At 34.3% G+C, this 18591-nt stretch overlaps 1 protein-coding gene across 4 annotated transcripts in view; it reads left to right on the top strand.

Moving 5' to 3' along the window:
* LRFN5 (leucine rich repeat and fibronectin type III domain containing 5) overlaps nt 1-18591 on the top strand; it is a 274926-nt gene that overhangs the window by 241838 nt on the left and 14497 nt on the right. For 3 of the 4 annotated variants that reach the window (XM_082383807.1, XM_082383806.1, XM_082383808.1), the window contains exons 3-4: nt 6871-8275; nt 10956-17501. In XM_082383807.1, the coding sequence (XP_082239933.1) occupies nt 6891-8275; nt 10956-11898 (2328 nt within the window). In that variant the 5' untranslated portion in view covers nt 6871-6890 and the 3' untranslated portion in view covers nt 11899-17501. The other variant, XM_082383809.1, reaches the window with a different exon arrangement.

The following is an 18591-nucleotide window of genomic DNA, read 5'->3' as shown; positions in this document are numbered from 1 at the left end:
CTGAGTTACAGCCCCCCTCAAATATTATTATTAAAAAGGGATCTTTGTTGTTTGCATTTAACTATTTAGATAAAGCAACAGATGAATCATGTTTTAAAACAGTTTCACTTAACTAGATAAGAATGAGGATAGTGTGTATACTCAATATCTTGTAATAACCTATAATGGAAAAGAATCTAAAAAAGAATATATATACGTGTGTGTATATATATATATACACACATCATACAAAAGAAGAATGAGGATACGTGTTTGATGGTGTTTATGTTTTTTTAATTTAATTTAATTTAATTGTTTATACAACAGGTTCTTATTAATTATCTATTTTATACATATTAGTGTATATATGTCAATCCCAATCTCCCAATCATCCCATCCCCCACTTTCCCCCCTTGGTGTCCATATGTTAGTTCTCTACATCTGTGTCTCTATTTCTGCCTTGGAAACTGGTTCATCTGTACCATTTTTCGAGATTCCACATATATACATTAATATACGATATTTTTTTTTCTCTTTCTGACTTACTTCAATCTGTATGACAGTCTCTAGGTCCATCCAGTGGTCTTTATAAATGTTTAAATTATGAATTCCAGCAAAACTGACAACTACTGTGCTCTTCCAGTCACATTCATTTTCTTCAAGTGGTATTATATTCATCTAAAAAATATGTCAAGGATTAGTTTTTGAACTTGTAGGAAGTGAAACTCTGCTTCTTTATGTGATTCCTATCTCCTATTTTTTACAAACTTTGAAATTTCCACCTTGTCCTAAGATAACATGGAATGCTCATTGATCACAATTCATATGATTCTGTGATTACTTACAGGTCTCACTTAAAAAATAAACACAGAGTTAAGAAAGTGGTACACATTTTATTCTAAACTTATTGCTACTTAGTACATCACCCTATCAGCAGTGAGATGATATTACATCAGGCAGTGTGTATGTTACCTGAGGGAGTACATCAGATTATGAAATAGGGTGCATAATTTGGGTTGGAACGGAAACACATCTTTGAAGATATATGACAGAGCTAAGAAAATATGTATTTCTAAAATATTTATGACTAAGTTCTGATTAACTACCAATAACTTGTCATTTTATAAATTCTTCTTCCTTTGAAACCAACGTTTGGAAACATAATAGAAAACCCATATTTCCTCTTTTAAGCTTAACCAACTCTGTTGAGGAAAACTTGCCATAAATAAAATGCACGAATTTTAAGTGTATAGCCAATGAATTCTGATGAATGTATACTACTATTACAAATAAGATATAGAATATTTCCACGACCCTCCCCCCCCCAATCGTTTTGTACTCTTCCCCAATCTACCATCCTCCAACCAGGCAACCACAATTAATAGATTTGATTTCTATCACTATGCATTACCTTTGCCTGTTCTAAATACACGTATACAGTTGACCCTTGAACAACAAGGGTTTGAACTGTGCGGGTCCACTTATATACAGATTTATTTTCAATAAATACATACTACAGTACTACACGGTTCACAGTTGGTTGAATCCGAGGATGCAGAACCACAGATGTAGAGGAACTGCAGATACAGAAGTCCAAGTATAAGTTATACACAAATTTTTGACTATGCAAAAGGTCGGTGCCCTTAATCCCTGTGTTGTTTTAAGGGTCAGGTGTACTTGGAAGTTTACAATATGTATTGTTTTATATCCAAAATTCTTCTGTTACAGGAAATGGTTTTGAGAGTTGTATTAGTTTGCTAGGGCTGCCATAACAAAGTATCACAAACAGGGTAGATTTAACAGAAATTTACTGTCCCACAATTGTGGAAGCTAGAAATCTGAAATCAAGGTGTCTGTCATGCTTGGTTCCTTTTAAAGGCTGTAAGGGAGAATCTGTTCTATTCCTTTCTCTTAGATTCTAGCAGCCTTCGGAGTTCTTTGGATTGTAGATGATGTTCTTATTGTGCTTCACATTGTCTTCCCTCTGTGAATGTCTGTCTTTGTGTCCAAATTTTCTCTGTTTATAAGGACACAATCATATTGGGTTAGGGTCTATATGAATCACCTCACTTTAACTTGATAATCTGCAAAAAACCTATCAAATAGGCTCACATTCACGAGTATTTGAGGCTAGGACTTCAAAATATTTTTTAATTGAGATATAATTATCATATAACACTGTGTAAGTTTAAGGTGTAAAAATGTGTTGACTTGATACATTTATATATAGCAATATGATTGTCACTGTAGCATTAGCTAACACCCCTATCGTGTCACGTACTTCTCATTTCTTTTTTGCAATGGGAATAATTAAGATCTACTCTCTTAGCAACTTTGTTGTTTATAGTACAGTATGGTTGTCTGTAATCACTACATTGTGCATACTTATTTATCTACTAGTTGAAGGTTTGTACACTCAAACAACATCTCCCCACTTTCTCCACCCCTCAGCCCCTGGTAACCACCATTCTGCCCTCTATGAGACAATTTCCCTAGGTACTTTGCATTTTAAGATAAGGAAAAAATTGAGGTAAATTAAGGAAGGAAAGGAAAATTGAAATGAATCCTCCAGGCAATGTAAACTTTCAGGTTTGGAAGGATGAATAAGAAGCAGAAGAACAGAAAGGAAAAGTCACTCAGGGGTTTTAGCTATGAGAGAGAGGAGGGGGGAAAGGAGAAGGAGAGGGAAGAGAGAGAAAGGATAGTTCAGTCCCTTTCCTCCCATAGAGGTATTTCTGACTTTGAACCACAGAATGCCTGGCATGGCACTGAAGAGATGAGAAAAGCTTGTAGGATAGCTCAGTTACAGTGCAAAGCAAAGAAATCCAAAGGTGAAATTAGAGATCAAGGAGATGTCCTTGGCCACCAAAAAAAGCTGGAAACAGAGTTACAAAGCTCCAAAACCACTCTAGTGCTAAGATTCATGTCTTACTGAATAGGAAACTCCCAACCATGCTCTCAAAGCATTTGAAGCTGTGGTGAACTGAATCACAATAATACAATACTGTAAAATTCCTAGAAGATGACATAAGAGAAAACCTAGATGACCTCGGGTATGGTGGTGCTTTTTTACATACAACAGATTTGCAAAAGACAAATCTGATAAAGGACTGTTATCCAAAATACACAAAGAACTCTTAAAATTCAATAATTAAAAAAATGGATCAAAGACCTTCACAGACACCTCACCAAAGAAAAGACATACAGATGGCAAATAAAATATGAAGAGATATCCCACATCATATGTCACCAGGGAAATGCAAATTAAAACAGTGAAATGCTACTACACATCTATTAGAATGACCAAAATCTGTAACACTGACACCAAGTGCTGAAGAAGAAGTGATACAACAGGAACTCTCACACATTCCTGGTACAGCCACTCTGATGGTTTTTTAGAAAACTAAACATGTTCTTACCATACAATCCAGCAATTGCATTCCTTGGTATTTACCCAAAGGAGTAAAAAATACATGTCCACACAAAAGCCTGTACATGGATGTGTATTGCAGCTTTATTCATAATTGCCAAAACTTGGGAGCAACCAAGATGTCCTTCAGTAGGTGAGTAGATAAACCGTGGTATATCCAGACAATGGAATATTATTCTGTGCTAAAAAGAAATGAGCTACAAAGCCTTGAAAAGACATGGAGGAACCTTAAAAACATATTAAATGGAAGAAGTCAATCTGAAAAAGCTACATACTGTATGATTCCAGCTCTATGACATTCTTGAAAAAACAGAACTATGGAGACAGTAAAAAGATCCGTGATCGCCAGGGAAGGGCTGGGGAGAGATGAATAGGCAGAGCACAGAGGATTTTTAGGGCAATGAAAATACTCTGTATGATTCCAAAATGGTGAATATATGTCATTATATATTTATCCAAACCCAGAGAATGTATAATACCAAGAGTGAACCCTAATGTAAGCTCTGAACTTTAGGTGATTATGATGTGCTGAAGTAGATTCATCCCCTGTAACAAATGTCCCACTTTGGTAAGGGATGTAGATAATAGAGGAGGCTCTGCATGTGTGGGGGCAGGAGGTATATGGGAAATCTCTGTACCTTCCTCTCAATTTTGTTGTAAACCTAATACTGCTCTAAAACAATAATGTATTTTTTAAAAAGTGTGTTAAAAGTTAGGCTGCTTTCTCCTCACCCCAATTTATGCCAGATGGGTTCTTCTATTTACTTTTCTGTTGATGGGTTCTTCTATTTACTTTTCTGTTGAAGGGGGACACCTCTGTATATCCTCCCTTTCATCAAGGACTGTCATTATCTGGAATATAGTTCCATTAAGTTAATTTGTATTTTCAGCATTATGATGTTGTTAATTTTAAAAATATATAATTTGTAGCTTATCCAGCATATTTAATTGTCAGAGTGTGAATGTTTTTTGTAACTGTTTATATCCACACCAGAGTACTATTTATAAACATACTAAAACACAATGAAATATTTTATACCTACCCACAGATATACCATTTCCGTTGCTTTTTTATGCATCTATAAAGATTCAAGTTCTTCTGGTAATGAAAATTTCAGTTTGTTTCTCTCAAAACGTTTTTATTTTACTTTCATCATTTATGAATATATAAATCCCCACCCAGTTTGACAGGCCTTTCTTTTTCTGGCAGCTCTTTAAAGAGATTTCTCATTGTCTTCCATCTTGCTTTATTTCCAAAGAGAAGTCAATGAGGAGTCAGACGCTGTTTTTATTTTTATTTTGTTCACCATATCTTCTTGTAATGTGTCCTATTTGGGGGACTGCTCTTAAGATTATTTTTCCTCTTTCTTTGGTTATCTGCAATTTGATTGTGATGTGTCTTTGTGGGTTTTTCTTGTTTTGAGCTTGGATTTTTTGGGTTGTTTTTTTATCACAAATTTGAAAAAAAAAAATTACCTTTATTTCTTCAGATATATTTCTACATTACAGCTTTCTTCTAATACTCCAATTATATGTATGTTTGACTTTTTAATATTTTTCCACAAGTCATTGAGTTGTTTGTTTGTTTTTTTTTTAATTATTTATTTATTTATTTATTTCTGGCTGTGTTGGGTCTTCGTTTCTGTGTGAGGGCTTTCTCCAGTTGCGGCGAGTGGGGGCCACTCTTCACCGCGGTGCGCGAGCCTCTCACCATCGTGGCCTCTCTTGTTGCGGAGCACAGGCTCCAGACGCGCAGGCTCAGTAGTTGTGGCGCACGGGCTTAGTTGCTCCACGGCATGTGGGATCTTCCCAGACCAGGGCTCGAACCCGTGTCCCCTGCATCGGCAGGCAGATTCTCAACCACTGCGCCACCAGGGAAGCCCGTCATTGAGTTTTTGTTCACTTTTTTCCCCATCAGTGTTTCAGTATAGTTAGTATCTATTGTCCTGTCTCTATGTACAGAGATTACTGACGTTCTTTCTTTTGATAACTCTCTCATTTCTGGTACTTTGCCCCATAAAGTCAAGCCACCTGAGACTCTGCACTCCGATCTCAGTTCTCTTCAATTGAATAAGACTCTTCATGCTTTGCCTTGTTTTCCCTCCTTGCGCTGTGGTTTGGAAAGTGTCTCTAGGGCTCAATGATAAGGTTCATTTTTTTTAAATTCACTTTTTCAAGGATCACGGTTCTCTGCTTCCTTTTCTCCAATGTCTGAAACAGACATTTTACATATTTTTGTACAGTTTCTTTTTTTTGTTTGTTTTTTTAAATTTTGCTTATTACGGAAAGGCTAAGTACTAGTTATTCTGTCATGAACAGAAGAGTAAGACTATTTCATTTGCTGAGAATGACAGTTCTTATTCATTACAACCACATTTAATATGACATAAAATAGGCATAAAATAAATCAAACCTATAAGAAGAGGTTTTATTTAGAAAACTAGGTGCATCATTTCTAGAATAATTATGTATTTCATATTTTTGTCAATTAAACATTTAAGTGATTTTCTGCAGCTGTTTTCCCTCTTGGTGTTTAAAATTACACATAATTTTTGAGAATTTTAATCACGTATGCATTAGTATTTTTATTTTTGATGATTAATCTCAAGAGCAAATACTTAAGATCAAGCTAGAAATGAAACTGTCAAGTTTTTTAAAAATAAATATGAATAAATATAAGTGCACTAAGTTTTTTCAGAAAAGGAAAATGGAATATGACATCTTCTTGGACTCACTGTCAAGTATTTTGATGACTGCTTTCTATAAATTATCTTCAAAAATCCACATTATATCACATAAAGCATTCTAATAGTTAAGGAGCTCAGAGCATTTGTGGTAAATTTTCAGCCTTTTTTATATTTGAGAACAAGATCCTGTATTTGCAGCTAGGATGTGGAGGTTGTACTATTTTCAAGATAGTTTGTAAAGATGAATAAAATTTAATTAACAATTAATTACTTTCAAGTATCTTGCCACAAGGCTACCAAATACAAATATTGTCTCTTTCTGTTTCTGCTCAGACTAATAAATTGAAATACTTGCAAATCTCTAAATATGTCTAAGCTTTTGAATCTACAAGATGTCTTTTGGGGGTTTAATAGAAATTTTCCTGAGCTCCCACCCTCCAGTCTGGGCTGAATGTCTCTTTTTTGTGAACCCAGGGAGTGCCCTGGGCATATTTCAAAAATAGCACTTAATTGACAGAATTATAATAATCTGTTGATTTCTTGGTTTTCACCAGTTGATTTTAAATCTCATGAGGTCATGAATGGTATATTTTTTTTTATCCTAGGGTCTACTACACAGACAATACAGAGTTATTATTTTATATTTGGTTAAATAAGCAAGTGAATAAATTGTTTCTGTATTCTAGTTTGCATAAAAAAGATTATTTTAGTAGGAATATGAGCTTTACTCAAATGATTGGGTGCTAACACTATATTTTGTGTCTTCTCTTACAGGCTCTTAAAACTGATCTACAATGGAAAAATTTCTTTTTTATCTGTTTTTCATTGGCATAGCAGTGAAAGCTCAGATCTGTCCAAAGCGTTGTGTCTGTCAGATTTTGTCTCCTAATCTTGCAACCCTTTGTGCCAAGAAAGGGCTTTTGTTTGTGCCACCAAACATTGACAGAAGAACTGTGGAACTGCGTTTGGCAGACAATTTTGTTACAAATATTAAAAGGAAAGATTTTGCCAATATGACCAGCTTGGTGGACCTGACTCTATCCAGGAATACAATAAGTTTTATTACACCTCATGCTTTTGCTGACTTACGGAATCTGAGGGCATTGCATTTGAATAGCAACAGATTGACTAAAATTACAAATGATATGTTCAGTGGGCTTTCCAATCTCCATCATTTGATACTGAACAACAATCAGCTGACTTTAATTTCTTCTACAGCATTTGATGATGTCTTTGCCCTCGAGGAGCTGGATCTGTCCTATAATAATTTAGAAACAATACCATGGGATGCTGTTGAGAAGATGATCAGCTTACACACCCTCAGTTTGGATCACAATATGATTGATAACATTCCTAAGGGAACTTTCTCCCACTTGCACAAGATGACTCGGCTAGATGTAACATCAAATAAATTGCAGAAGCTACCACCTGACCCTCTGTTTCAGCGAGCTCAGGTCCTAGCAACCTCAGGAATCATAAGCCCATCTACTTTTGCATTAAGTTTTGGTGGAAACCCTTTGCATTGCAACTGTGAATTGCTGTGGTTGAGGCGTCTGTCCAGAGAAGATGACCTGGAGACCTGTGCTTCCCCAGCGCTTTTAACTGGCCGCTATTTTTGGTCAATTCCTGAGGAAGAGTTTTTGTGTGAGCCTCCTCTCATTACTCGTCATACACATGAGATGAGAGTCCTGGAGGGTCAGAGGGCAACCCTGAGGTGCAAAGCCCGGGGAGACCCCGAACCTGCAATTCACTGGATTTCTCCTGAAGGGAAGCTTATTTCAAATGCAACAAGATCTCTGGTGTATGATAATGGAACACTTGACATTCTTATAACAACTATTAAGGATACAGGTGCTTTTACCTGCATTGCTTCCAATCCTGCTGGGGAAGCAACACAAATGGTGGATCTTCATATAATTAAGCTCCCTCACTTACTAAACAGTACGAACCACATCCATGAGCCTGATCCTGGTTCTTCAGATATCTCAACTTCTACTAAGTCAGGTTCTAATGCAAGCAGTAGTAATGGTGATACTAAAATCAGTCAAGATAAAATTGTGGTGGCAGAAGCAACATCATCTACGGCACTGCTTAAATTTAATTTTCAAAGAAATATCCCGGGAATACGTATGTTTCAGATCCAGTACAATGGTACTTATGATGACACCCTTGTTTACAGGTAAGAGAAATTAAGCAAATTTTTGTACTTGCTGTGCATCTTAGTGTAGGGCTTGATAATCTGCTACTGATTTTTTTCAATCAGCAGTGCTACTCTGTGTTGTAATTAAAGTACTCCACTTTTTAAAGTATATAATGTAAGGCTTGTGAAAGGTGAATACATGTGGAGAAATATTTTGAATGCTGTTATTTTCAGAGAGTTCAAATTTATATTTAACATTATGCTTACTTACTTTTTTCCCCTCATCTAAGAGATGTGACTATCAGAGAACAAGATTGATTTATCTTAAAAATTCAAAAACATACCAGAACTTACACATCCACATGAGTGTTCTTTCCTTCAAGGAAGTCACATTGGGAGGCTATACTCTTATCCCAATAATGCTGCCATTGCTCAAAGCATTTTTGGAATTATCTTTAGAACCTTCGTCATACTATTTTGAATATCCTCAGTGGTGGCAAATCTTCGTCTTTTGAGGGTGAATTTGAATTTTGGAAACAAGCAAAAGCCATTTGGAGCCAAGTCTTGTGAATAAGGTGGGTGATCAAGATGGGTATTGCCATTTTTGGTCAAAAATAGGATGTAACTATAAAATAATGAGACTGATTTTTTGAGTGATTGAGTTATGTGTGTGTGTGTTGTCTCATATACACTGGTTCTTAAGACAGTTCCAAAGAGAAAGTTTATAAGTATTTTGAGCAGTGAAAGTATCAGTGGAGTTAAATATGTAATCTCTGGGTAAGGATATTGGTGGAGAATTTGCGTCTGACTAAAGAATTTCTGGTATGTTTTTCTAAAGTTCAGCCTCATTGATTTATAGTCACATCTTGTCCAATTTTCAGTTGGAAATATACATTTTTACCTCTCCATATAATTTCACTCATGATAGACTATTGTTACTCCTAGGAAATGATGTAAAATCATGGCTTTGAAATATACATATGTATACATGTGTGTGTATATATATATATGTATATATATATATATATACACACATATATATATATTTTGCCTTTCAGCTTTTCTGAAATAAGATCAAATCAGTTTTTATATACCCAGATGAATTCTTGAAGATAATTTGATTTTTGCTCATGTATGGAAATGAGAGAAAATTTTTTTAAAAATAAGCATGGGCTGGTAGGAAAAAACAAAACTGACCTAGCTAACCATGTGACCGATGCTGGGCAAGGTTCTACTTGACTGAGTTTTAATTTTCTCATCTTTAAAAGGAAGAGATTAGAGTAAATGGTTTCTAATATCCCTCTCATCACTAAATGTATGGGGATGTAGACCGCGATGCATGTATATTAGCATATAATAGTTTGCTGTTGTCATACTCAGCTTTTCACTTAGGCTATGGATTATTTAACCCATTGTCAAAGATGAGCATCCACCCCTACCCCTTACTTTCCTGTAGCTCCTAGACATTCTATATACTTTAAACATTAGCTCTGTGAAATATGTCGGTTTCTATTTTCCAAATTCCAAGATTTTAATCCTTCCATGACAAGTAAATTCTCTATGACCCTGAGGAAATTGCTTGAATTCCTGACCTTAATGTTTGTCACGTGTAAAATGGTGATAATGCCTACCTCATAAGTCATTGTAAAAATGAAATCATAATGCATATAAAGTGCTTAGTAATGCCTGGCATTTCTTATGCACTCACTAAATGGTAGTGATCTCAGCCACAATACATACTCTAGCCTAAAAGTTTCTTGGTACATTTAGAACACATTGTTTAGGTTGTATAACAGATTAGCATTGCCAAGTCTTGAAATTTCTAAAACTCTTTCAGAGAAAAAAGAGAGTTTCAAGCCTTTTTTCCAAATTAAATCTTAGTCATATATGGTTGCTACTGAGTAGAAAAAGGTAGTAGAGAATAGGAGCCACAGAAGACTTTAGTGATACAATGGATTCAGGGATGTCTTAAACTCTTATCAAACTTTACAAACTATGTTGTGAAAGTAATTTCATCAGCCCACAATGGGGAGGATAAGGGATTTATGCTCTGGTCAACAGCTTTGCCCTGTTCATGATTCTAGGATAATATTACGCATCAACCTCATTTATAGATAAGAACATACTGGGAACCAAGTGTTGAAGACATAAGAGAGGGTTGAGATCTGTAAATAAAGTACTTTAATCTTAGTAAGTATCTTAGTTATTAAAGATACATTTACTGGTTACCATTCCATAGTAGCTTATAACTGATTTGAAAAATAAATACTCTGAATTGCATTTCCATTCTGGTTTCTAATGTGATTGTCAGTGTTTTCCCTTCCTTCAAATTGGTTTTTAGTCACAGAGGTGTTGTAAGTGCTAAATGGATTTGTTTAGTAGTCAGATAATGTCACAGTCACACCTTTCAAAAGTAATTTGTCATAAATGATTTTTTAGCAGTGGCTTTTATTAGGAATTCTGCTTTGCCAAGCAATGTAATTAGTCAGCTTGTCAAGACATAGTGCAGGCACCGTTAATATAATGCAGAATCCAACAATGACTTTTAGCCATTTTAACTGGGTAAATATAAGATTAGATCATTTTCTCATATTTCATATGTTATAAATGTGCTTATCTTAATGAGTACTGAAATGAAACAGAACGAAAGTCATAATGACTGTGTGTGTATCTGTTTTGTTTTGTTTTTAATATTAACACAAATTCCATTGTCCCTCAGAATGATACCTCCTACGAGCAAAACTTTTCTTGTCAATAACCTGGCTGCTGGAACTATGTATGACTTGTGTGTCTTGGCAATATACGATGATGGCATTACTTCCCTCACTGCCACAAGAGTCGTGGGTTGCATCCAGTTTACTACGGAAGAGGATTATGTGCGGTGCCATTTCATGCAGTCCCAGTTTTTGGGAGGCACCATGATTATTATTATTGGTGGAATCATTGTAGCCTCTGTGCTGGTTTTCATCATCATTCTAATGATCCGGTATAAGGTTTGTAACAATAATGGGCAACACAAGGTCACCAAGGTCAGCAACGTCTGCTCTCAAACTAATGGGGCTCAATTACAAGGCTGCAGTGTGATGCTGCCCCAGTCCATGTCCAAACAAGCTGTGGGACACGAAGAGAATGCCCAGTGTTTTAAAGTTGCCAATGACAACGTGATACAATGTTCAGAAACTTGTTCAAGTCAGGACTCCTCTACCACTACCTCTGCTTTGCCTCCTACCTGGACTTCAAGCACTTCTGTGTCCCAAAAGCAGAAAAGAAAGACTGGCACGAAGCCAAGTACCGACCCACAGAGTGAAGCTGTCACAAATGTTGAGTCCCAAAACACTAACAGAAATAATTCAACTGCCTTGCAGTTAGCTAGTCGACCTCCTGATTCTGGCACAGAGGGACCCACATCTAAAAGAGCACATTCAAAGCCAAGTAAGTTTCTCACTTTGCCTGCTGAGAGATCCAGAGCAAGGCACAGGTACTCCCTGAATGGAGAATTAAAGGAATACTATTATTATATTAACTCACCGAACACATGCGGACTGTTTTCTAAAAGAAGCATGTCTATGAATGCGATGTTAATTCAGTCCAACAGTTCTGATGGGCATAGTGGAAAAGCAACTCTTTCAAATTCTGAGTGGATATTGGAAAGCACTGTGTAACCTATTATTTCTTTTTAATGAAAAAATTATTTTGAGAACTCACATAGGAAATTGGAATTTGAAATCCCAGTCTTATATCTCTGATTCATGGCTAACAGAGCCATAGCGTATAAACCCTCTAGGGTATAGTTACTTCATATATACATGGCTATATATATGAAGTAACTTCATATATATAGCCATGTATATATGAAGGTCATATATATATAATTATTTAGGGAAAAAGCATGACAGCAGTGCCTTCCCCATTCTAGGACCAGCTACCAGGTTCTGCAATAGCAGACCACAAAATGAAAGTTGTCATATGAAAAAAAAGTATTGCATAAATAATGCTATTTCCTCCAGTCTTACAAAGTACCACCTATGGATGATTGGTATTTTTCAATGAGTAGATTGTATATTTTCTTTCAATGACAGTGGTGTTTGTTTTTAGGCAAATATTTTAGAGAACAGCTCTGTGTTGTCATGTTGTTTAAAATAAAATACTCAAGTATACCCAGACAGTGTTAAAATAAGTACCCTTCTAATCAACATTCTTGGTTCAGGTGCCTTAATGGTTCTAAGATATTTCTCATCTATGACACAGCTTTTTCAGTGGGAAGCAGAAGAAAATGCAATTGATTTTTCATTTGGCAAAAAAAGCCAATTCAGTTTTAAGTCACAGGCCAGTTTTAAGTCATATGCATCTGCCTGGGCATATGAAGGTGTTTTCATTCATTCAGTACACATTTGGTGAATGAATGAGCTTTATATTTTTCTTAATGCAAGTTAAATAGGGAAACAAAAATGCAAAACTGCCTTTATCAAAGGGATATTTATTTTTACCACCAAGTTAAGTAAAAATCTTCTAATAGAGTTCTTATTACATTTATAAGCAATATAAAGTCATTGCTCATTAACCAGATAGTAGTTTCGTTTTTGCCTTCTGCCCTGTAATTCTGAATTTGAATGTTTCTGTCTGAGTAAATGTATTTATTATTTGAACCAAAACTTGCGATGAAATTTAATTAGAAATTATACAGCTTAGTGGGAATATGTCATTTAAAAAAGCATTTTTAATTTAGTCAGACAGTAATATTGCTCCTTGATAATATGACATTCTTGGACAGTCACTGAAATCAAGGTCTATAGAGAAATGTTCTATCTACTCACTGAAATTTTTTACAATATTATATGGTAACTTAATGGTGTTTTATTAAGATCAGTAAACAGGACTTTGGGGTTTTTTTGTTATTGTTTTGCTTTTTTGGTTTTTTTTTTTTTGAGAATAAGGTTCATGTGGGAATGTGGCACAAAAAATTTTAGCCATAATATAATAAGATACGGACTTTATGTAAATTACTCCCTGGGAGTAAGTTAAACACGCAGTAAAAGTTTAGTAACTCTTTCAGATTACTTGATACCATTTAAAACACAGGTGAGGAATGTCTGTCATTGGTTTAATTTCCTCTTGTTGGAAGCATTTATAAAATTTTCATTTAATTTCAACTTGACCAAGGCACATATTATACATGATTTATCGTGATGACATTCAAAAGTGGATTAGATGAAAGCAGTTAGAGATTACTTTCTGAGCAACTCATGAAAAAATTTGTCTAATGGGCTTTCATTACCTTAGGTGTTTCCTAAATGTCTTCTCTGCCCTGCTTCTTTTTCTGAAGTTTGTCGTTCACATTTCTAAAATATAATCACCCTTCCTGGGTCAGGTATATAGTTCTTGTGAAGAATAAATGAGATCACATGTGTGGTATTATTTTGTAAAATCAAAGTATTGCTCAAAGTGAAGTGTATTTTCAACACTATTTCTGTAATAATGCTCTAATCCCAACTAAACATTTTTAATTAACACCAGTTACTTTATTCTTCATGAAGTGCTGATTGACAGAAGTGTATTATTTTTCACCTTCCTAGTTTTTAGCTGCATAGTATCAAAATATCCTGAATATATAAAAGATTTCAAGACTTAAAGAAATGAATCCCCAAACAAGGAATCTCTGGCACAATGAACATTGTGGTCGAGGGGGCACCGAAATCACACAGAACAGGCGGCAGCTTAGTGTGTCTACTCGAAGCTACTGATTAACTTATGTTCTATTTTCCAGTTGCCTGGATTTTTTAAAATCAATTTCCTGCTTATGTTTCTAATGAAACTTTAATTAAATATCTTTTATTTCTCATAAACATTTAGAACTCTTATAATATCTAATCATGTGAAATTTTATTCTGTTTGACTAAAGCCATTGAAACCATTTAAATTGTTATTGCTTTTACAAGACTCTTTTTAGGGTGCACTAACCAAATGCTTGAACACTTGTTCTACAGGTGTTAAGAAGGCCTGTGTTCCTATCTTTCAAAAAGTTTATATTTGAACAAAATATGTGAACAAAAATTGGCCTATCAAGGGGGTCAGATGTTATTTGGTGTTGTTGATAAGTATATGAAAAATGTTTTGCTCAGGGCAGTTTCAGTGTGAAGTGGCTGAAAGATAAATCTATGGGAAGGTTGGGGGTGATTAAAGGTACCTGGTATAATATCCAAAATGCAGTGGTTACTCAGATGAATGAATGAACAAATGGATAGATGAATAAGTGAATGGAGCCAGGGAAGAAAGCTCAATATTAAGAATTTTGATTAATTAACACAATGGAGATTTTTGATCCAGATATTATATTACTACAAGCAAGAAATTCTGTCCCTCTTGTTGTTTTTCTTTCTGTCATTCTTTACTTTCCTTATTTAACCAACTACATATATGTGATCCAAAGCATATGGTTTTGCTGTTTGTTGTTGCTGACTGTGTATAGGTTGTATATATTGTTTTTGCTTCCTTGTTCTTAATTATTCTTCTTTAATTTTTAGCCATTTTACACTATGGTTTCAGTTTGTTCACTAACAAACTGACAAATAATATATTTACAGATATTTACTCCAAACTTTTTTAAAAATTATATGTATTTCTGTGTTACTTTTTGTTTTGGATAATTGTCCCCCAATTTGATAATGTCAAACTATTATTGAAGCACGTCTTTTGAAAGAAAAGTATATGTAATAGATAAGTCCCATAAAGGAATAATAAAGCATCCGAAGTAGGCTTAAAATCCTAAGAAGAAACAAAGTTTGGTTTGATGAATATTATTTACTTTTAGTTTACAAATAGATTAGCACAGAGGTACATTAAATACAATAATTTAAATTAGATACAATAACACCATTGCTGAGGACAACACATTTTCTACATTTTTTTTCTAACCATTAAATGTATTAGTTAAGTTGAGGTCACAGTAAGCTTTTTTATGCTTTTAGACAGTTGATTTTAGCTACTTTGCAGATATAGTTCACTAAAAAAGTTTTAGAATGTAAGTTTTTGAGCTATTGTAAGCCACCTATAGACATAACAAATTTACTACCTGAAACATACTTTCTCCACAAGAATTTAAAGAATTTTTAAAAATTATATGTCTTCCATTGTCCACAGGAATCTTCTTTTTTTTCATGAAGTATTTTCTGCTTTACCTTAAAGCACTCAAAAAGTACTTCCAAACTAAATTTTAACTATTTTATTTGCCTGTATTACTGTAAGGAAATTAATATTCATTTATAAAACTAAAAAACTAATAAAACAATTATCACAAAGTTCACATCAATAGCCTTCTACTTCCTAAATTTTAGTATTTCCCCCTCTGTTTATTCATAATAATAAAGTTAAAAACAATCATTAAAATGCCAGTAGTTTAAAAAATTTCAAAAACATAAAGCATCTTCTTGTACAAGAATTGTGAAGGTAATTGGGGTGTTTCTTCCAAAGAAGACTGCAGATACGAGCCCATTTTCTTCTCAGTGTGGCAGAATTCCAACTCCATTTTATAATGATAAGCAAGCAGTGTTCGTTTATTTTAGACAGAATGAAGACTATGTACCCTCTTCTCCTTGCTCAGCCTTCCCTTGAGTCTCAGGAAGAGTCCAGTCTTTCCACTTCAACAGCGTATGTGGATGCTTCTGTGTGTGTGTGTGTAATGTGTTTTGGGGAAAGGACTTCAGCCCAGTGGTGGATTGGATGGGAAAAGGATTCTTCTTATCTTCCTCCATTGGTAATAAAACACTAATAATAATAATAATGACAATTTACCTTATAATGTTTGTGAGTTCAGTGTTAGTTGAGGTAAATTTATGGATAAAAAATATCTCACTTTTAAAATTTCATAGAGGAAAGAGAAAATAACCAAAATTAATGACTGGAATTTTAAATATAATTGTTTCAGAGCTCTGTCTTTCAGATTACTCAGTCCTTTCTCTCCCATGCTAGATAAATACATGCTGAGATTACAAATACAATTAGTTTTGTCAAGTGTGGGGTGGGTTGTTTGTTCATTTTTTGCAACAGAAACCATCCTTCTTTTAGCAGTACAGAATAAAGAATGGTAAACGTATTACTGGGATCGAGTCATCCTAATCGTGGTGTTATCTGAAGGGGGACATAGAAAGTAACAGTTTGTAACTGGGAGTATATTAAAGTATGAAATTACCTCTTTAAGGTAATATTAATGCATCTGCAATTTCATCAAATACCATAAATACTCAATATAACAATAATCAGTGTACCACTGTCTTCTGATTTTTTCAGCTATTTCAAAGTCAAAATTTAGGATCTAAAGTTACCATCAACGTGAAGGGACTTATAGAATATACTATGTGGGCTCTACCATAATGTAATTTCCTAATTATTTTTTTTCTGTATAATGCGAACATGTCTTGTTATTGCTTTCATGTAAAACCTAATCTCCAGAAGTCATTGTAAGTTTATATGAATATTTATGCTGGAGGTTTTATCAAAAAAGTATTTTGTACTGTTCTCATCACACTCACCTGTGAACACTTAGAATGACATTTTCCTGAGACACCTAATTTTTTCTTATAATTGTGTCCCTTCTTAATGACTAGAGTATTTGCTTTAAAATAGGACATTTGGGAGGAAATAGAATGTGTACTGTACAGGGCTATTTAATGATATTAAATATTTATAGCCAATTGGAATATACATATGAACATTGAAGGCAGAATGTTTGCATTTAGAACATTACTTTTTTATATAAGGATAAACTGGTATTCAGCAAAATATGCTATTATTATCTTGGGGGTTATTGAATGATGGTTTATATTGTAAATTATTATTTTGTACTTTGCGTGGTGAATATGGTAAAACTACATTTCCTGCTTTGGATTGTTTTTCCTTGATGTATCTTTCCATATTAATCATATGCAACTCTGGTCGAAATGTTAACTTTGAGTAAGGAAAATGAATAGAAGCCTGATTCTCTTATTGAACTCTTGCTGTAAAAGTGCATTCCATATTGATAATTACTCATTTTAGTAACTAGAACAATATTTTTAAAAATTCTGCGTTTAGAGTATTATGTATCAGGAAATAGCCATAGAGAACTATGAAGTATTATAAAGTCAATTGCAATTAACCCAATAACTGGTAAGTTATTATCAAAAAAATGTGTAGATAACTCTTTGTTAAGATGAATCTTATCAAGGTTTCAGTGTGAAGTATTTTAAGGTCTGTTTCATAAAAAATGAATTGTTCATGACACTGAAAATTTTATTCCCAGATGCTTTGCCGACTAATGTTGACCAGACTGTCCAGGAAACACAGGTGAGATTCTTGTTACCTGTCACATGCTTCGGCACTTAAGTGGGTATATTCTTTTATAAATGAATTTTTAATTTTTGTTTTGCTAGTTTATGTAACTTGTTGAAATTTTCCATTAAAACTTACTCAATGCTCAGTGGTGAAGTTCAGTTTGGTTAAGTGAATTTCCAGTTCCTAAATTTAGACATACTTCTGGTTAACCAAATATTTCTGATTCACATTGTAAGAATAAAGGGAATACTAGTGTGACTTTGGAGTCACATTTATAGTCACACATGATATCATGTGTATTTTTACAAATATTTCCCAACGTGAAGACAGTAGCTTGATAAGAATATATTAACTCCTATCCTTGAGCTCCACATCCTAATAGAAGCTGAGATAATATATTAGGCCTCACTGAAAGTGGATGAACAGAAGTGTTTCATGTATATGAAATGAATGAAGCTGCTATAAAATGGAGCAAAAGACTACACATGAAATATTCATGGTATTCCTTTTGTCAGCAACCAATTACTCTTCTTGGTTTTCTTTTCTTTCTTTTTTTTTTTTAAGTTTCAAATGAGTATTTGATTCCTGCATTTTAATTGGATCAGAAAGTGTGTTTCCAGAGCAGAATGACACTTTAACAATCTGTTCAAACAGCTGGATGCATCAGCCATTTGCTTAAGATTTGGCACAGAAAAAATATTCTGCTTTTAAAAGTTCTTAGAAAAAGACATTGATTTATTTGTTGATAGTAAAAGTAAGGGTCTTTTTTTTTTTTTAACATTTCTTATTTAAAAGATAACAATAACTTGGACCATTGTTCTGGGTTTCCCCTAAAGAATTCCATTCCCAAATCAAACAAAATGTTTTTCATCATTTCTTTACTGAATTTAGGGTCCCATTTCTATGCTGCAAAAAAACAAACAGATGGCTCACTGGAAACAATCAATAGCACAGGGTCGGGCACGTACTTGGTGTTAATAGAATTGAACTGACCTGCATGAAGGTGCCTTTGTTCTCTACCACCTTCCCTTTCTTTTTCTCCCTCTCTC

The sequence above is a fragment of the Balaenoptera borealis genome (genome assembly GCF_965194805.1).
Source record: "Balaenoptera borealis genome assembly, chromosome: 3".
NCBI classification, from domain to species: domain Eukaryota; kingdom Metazoa; phylum Chordata; class Mammalia; order Artiodactyla; family Balaenopteridae; genus Balaenoptera; species Balaenoptera borealis.
The sequence above is the reverse complement of the archived record's forward strand: the minus strand, read 5'-3'. Positions and strand labels throughout refer to the sequence as shown.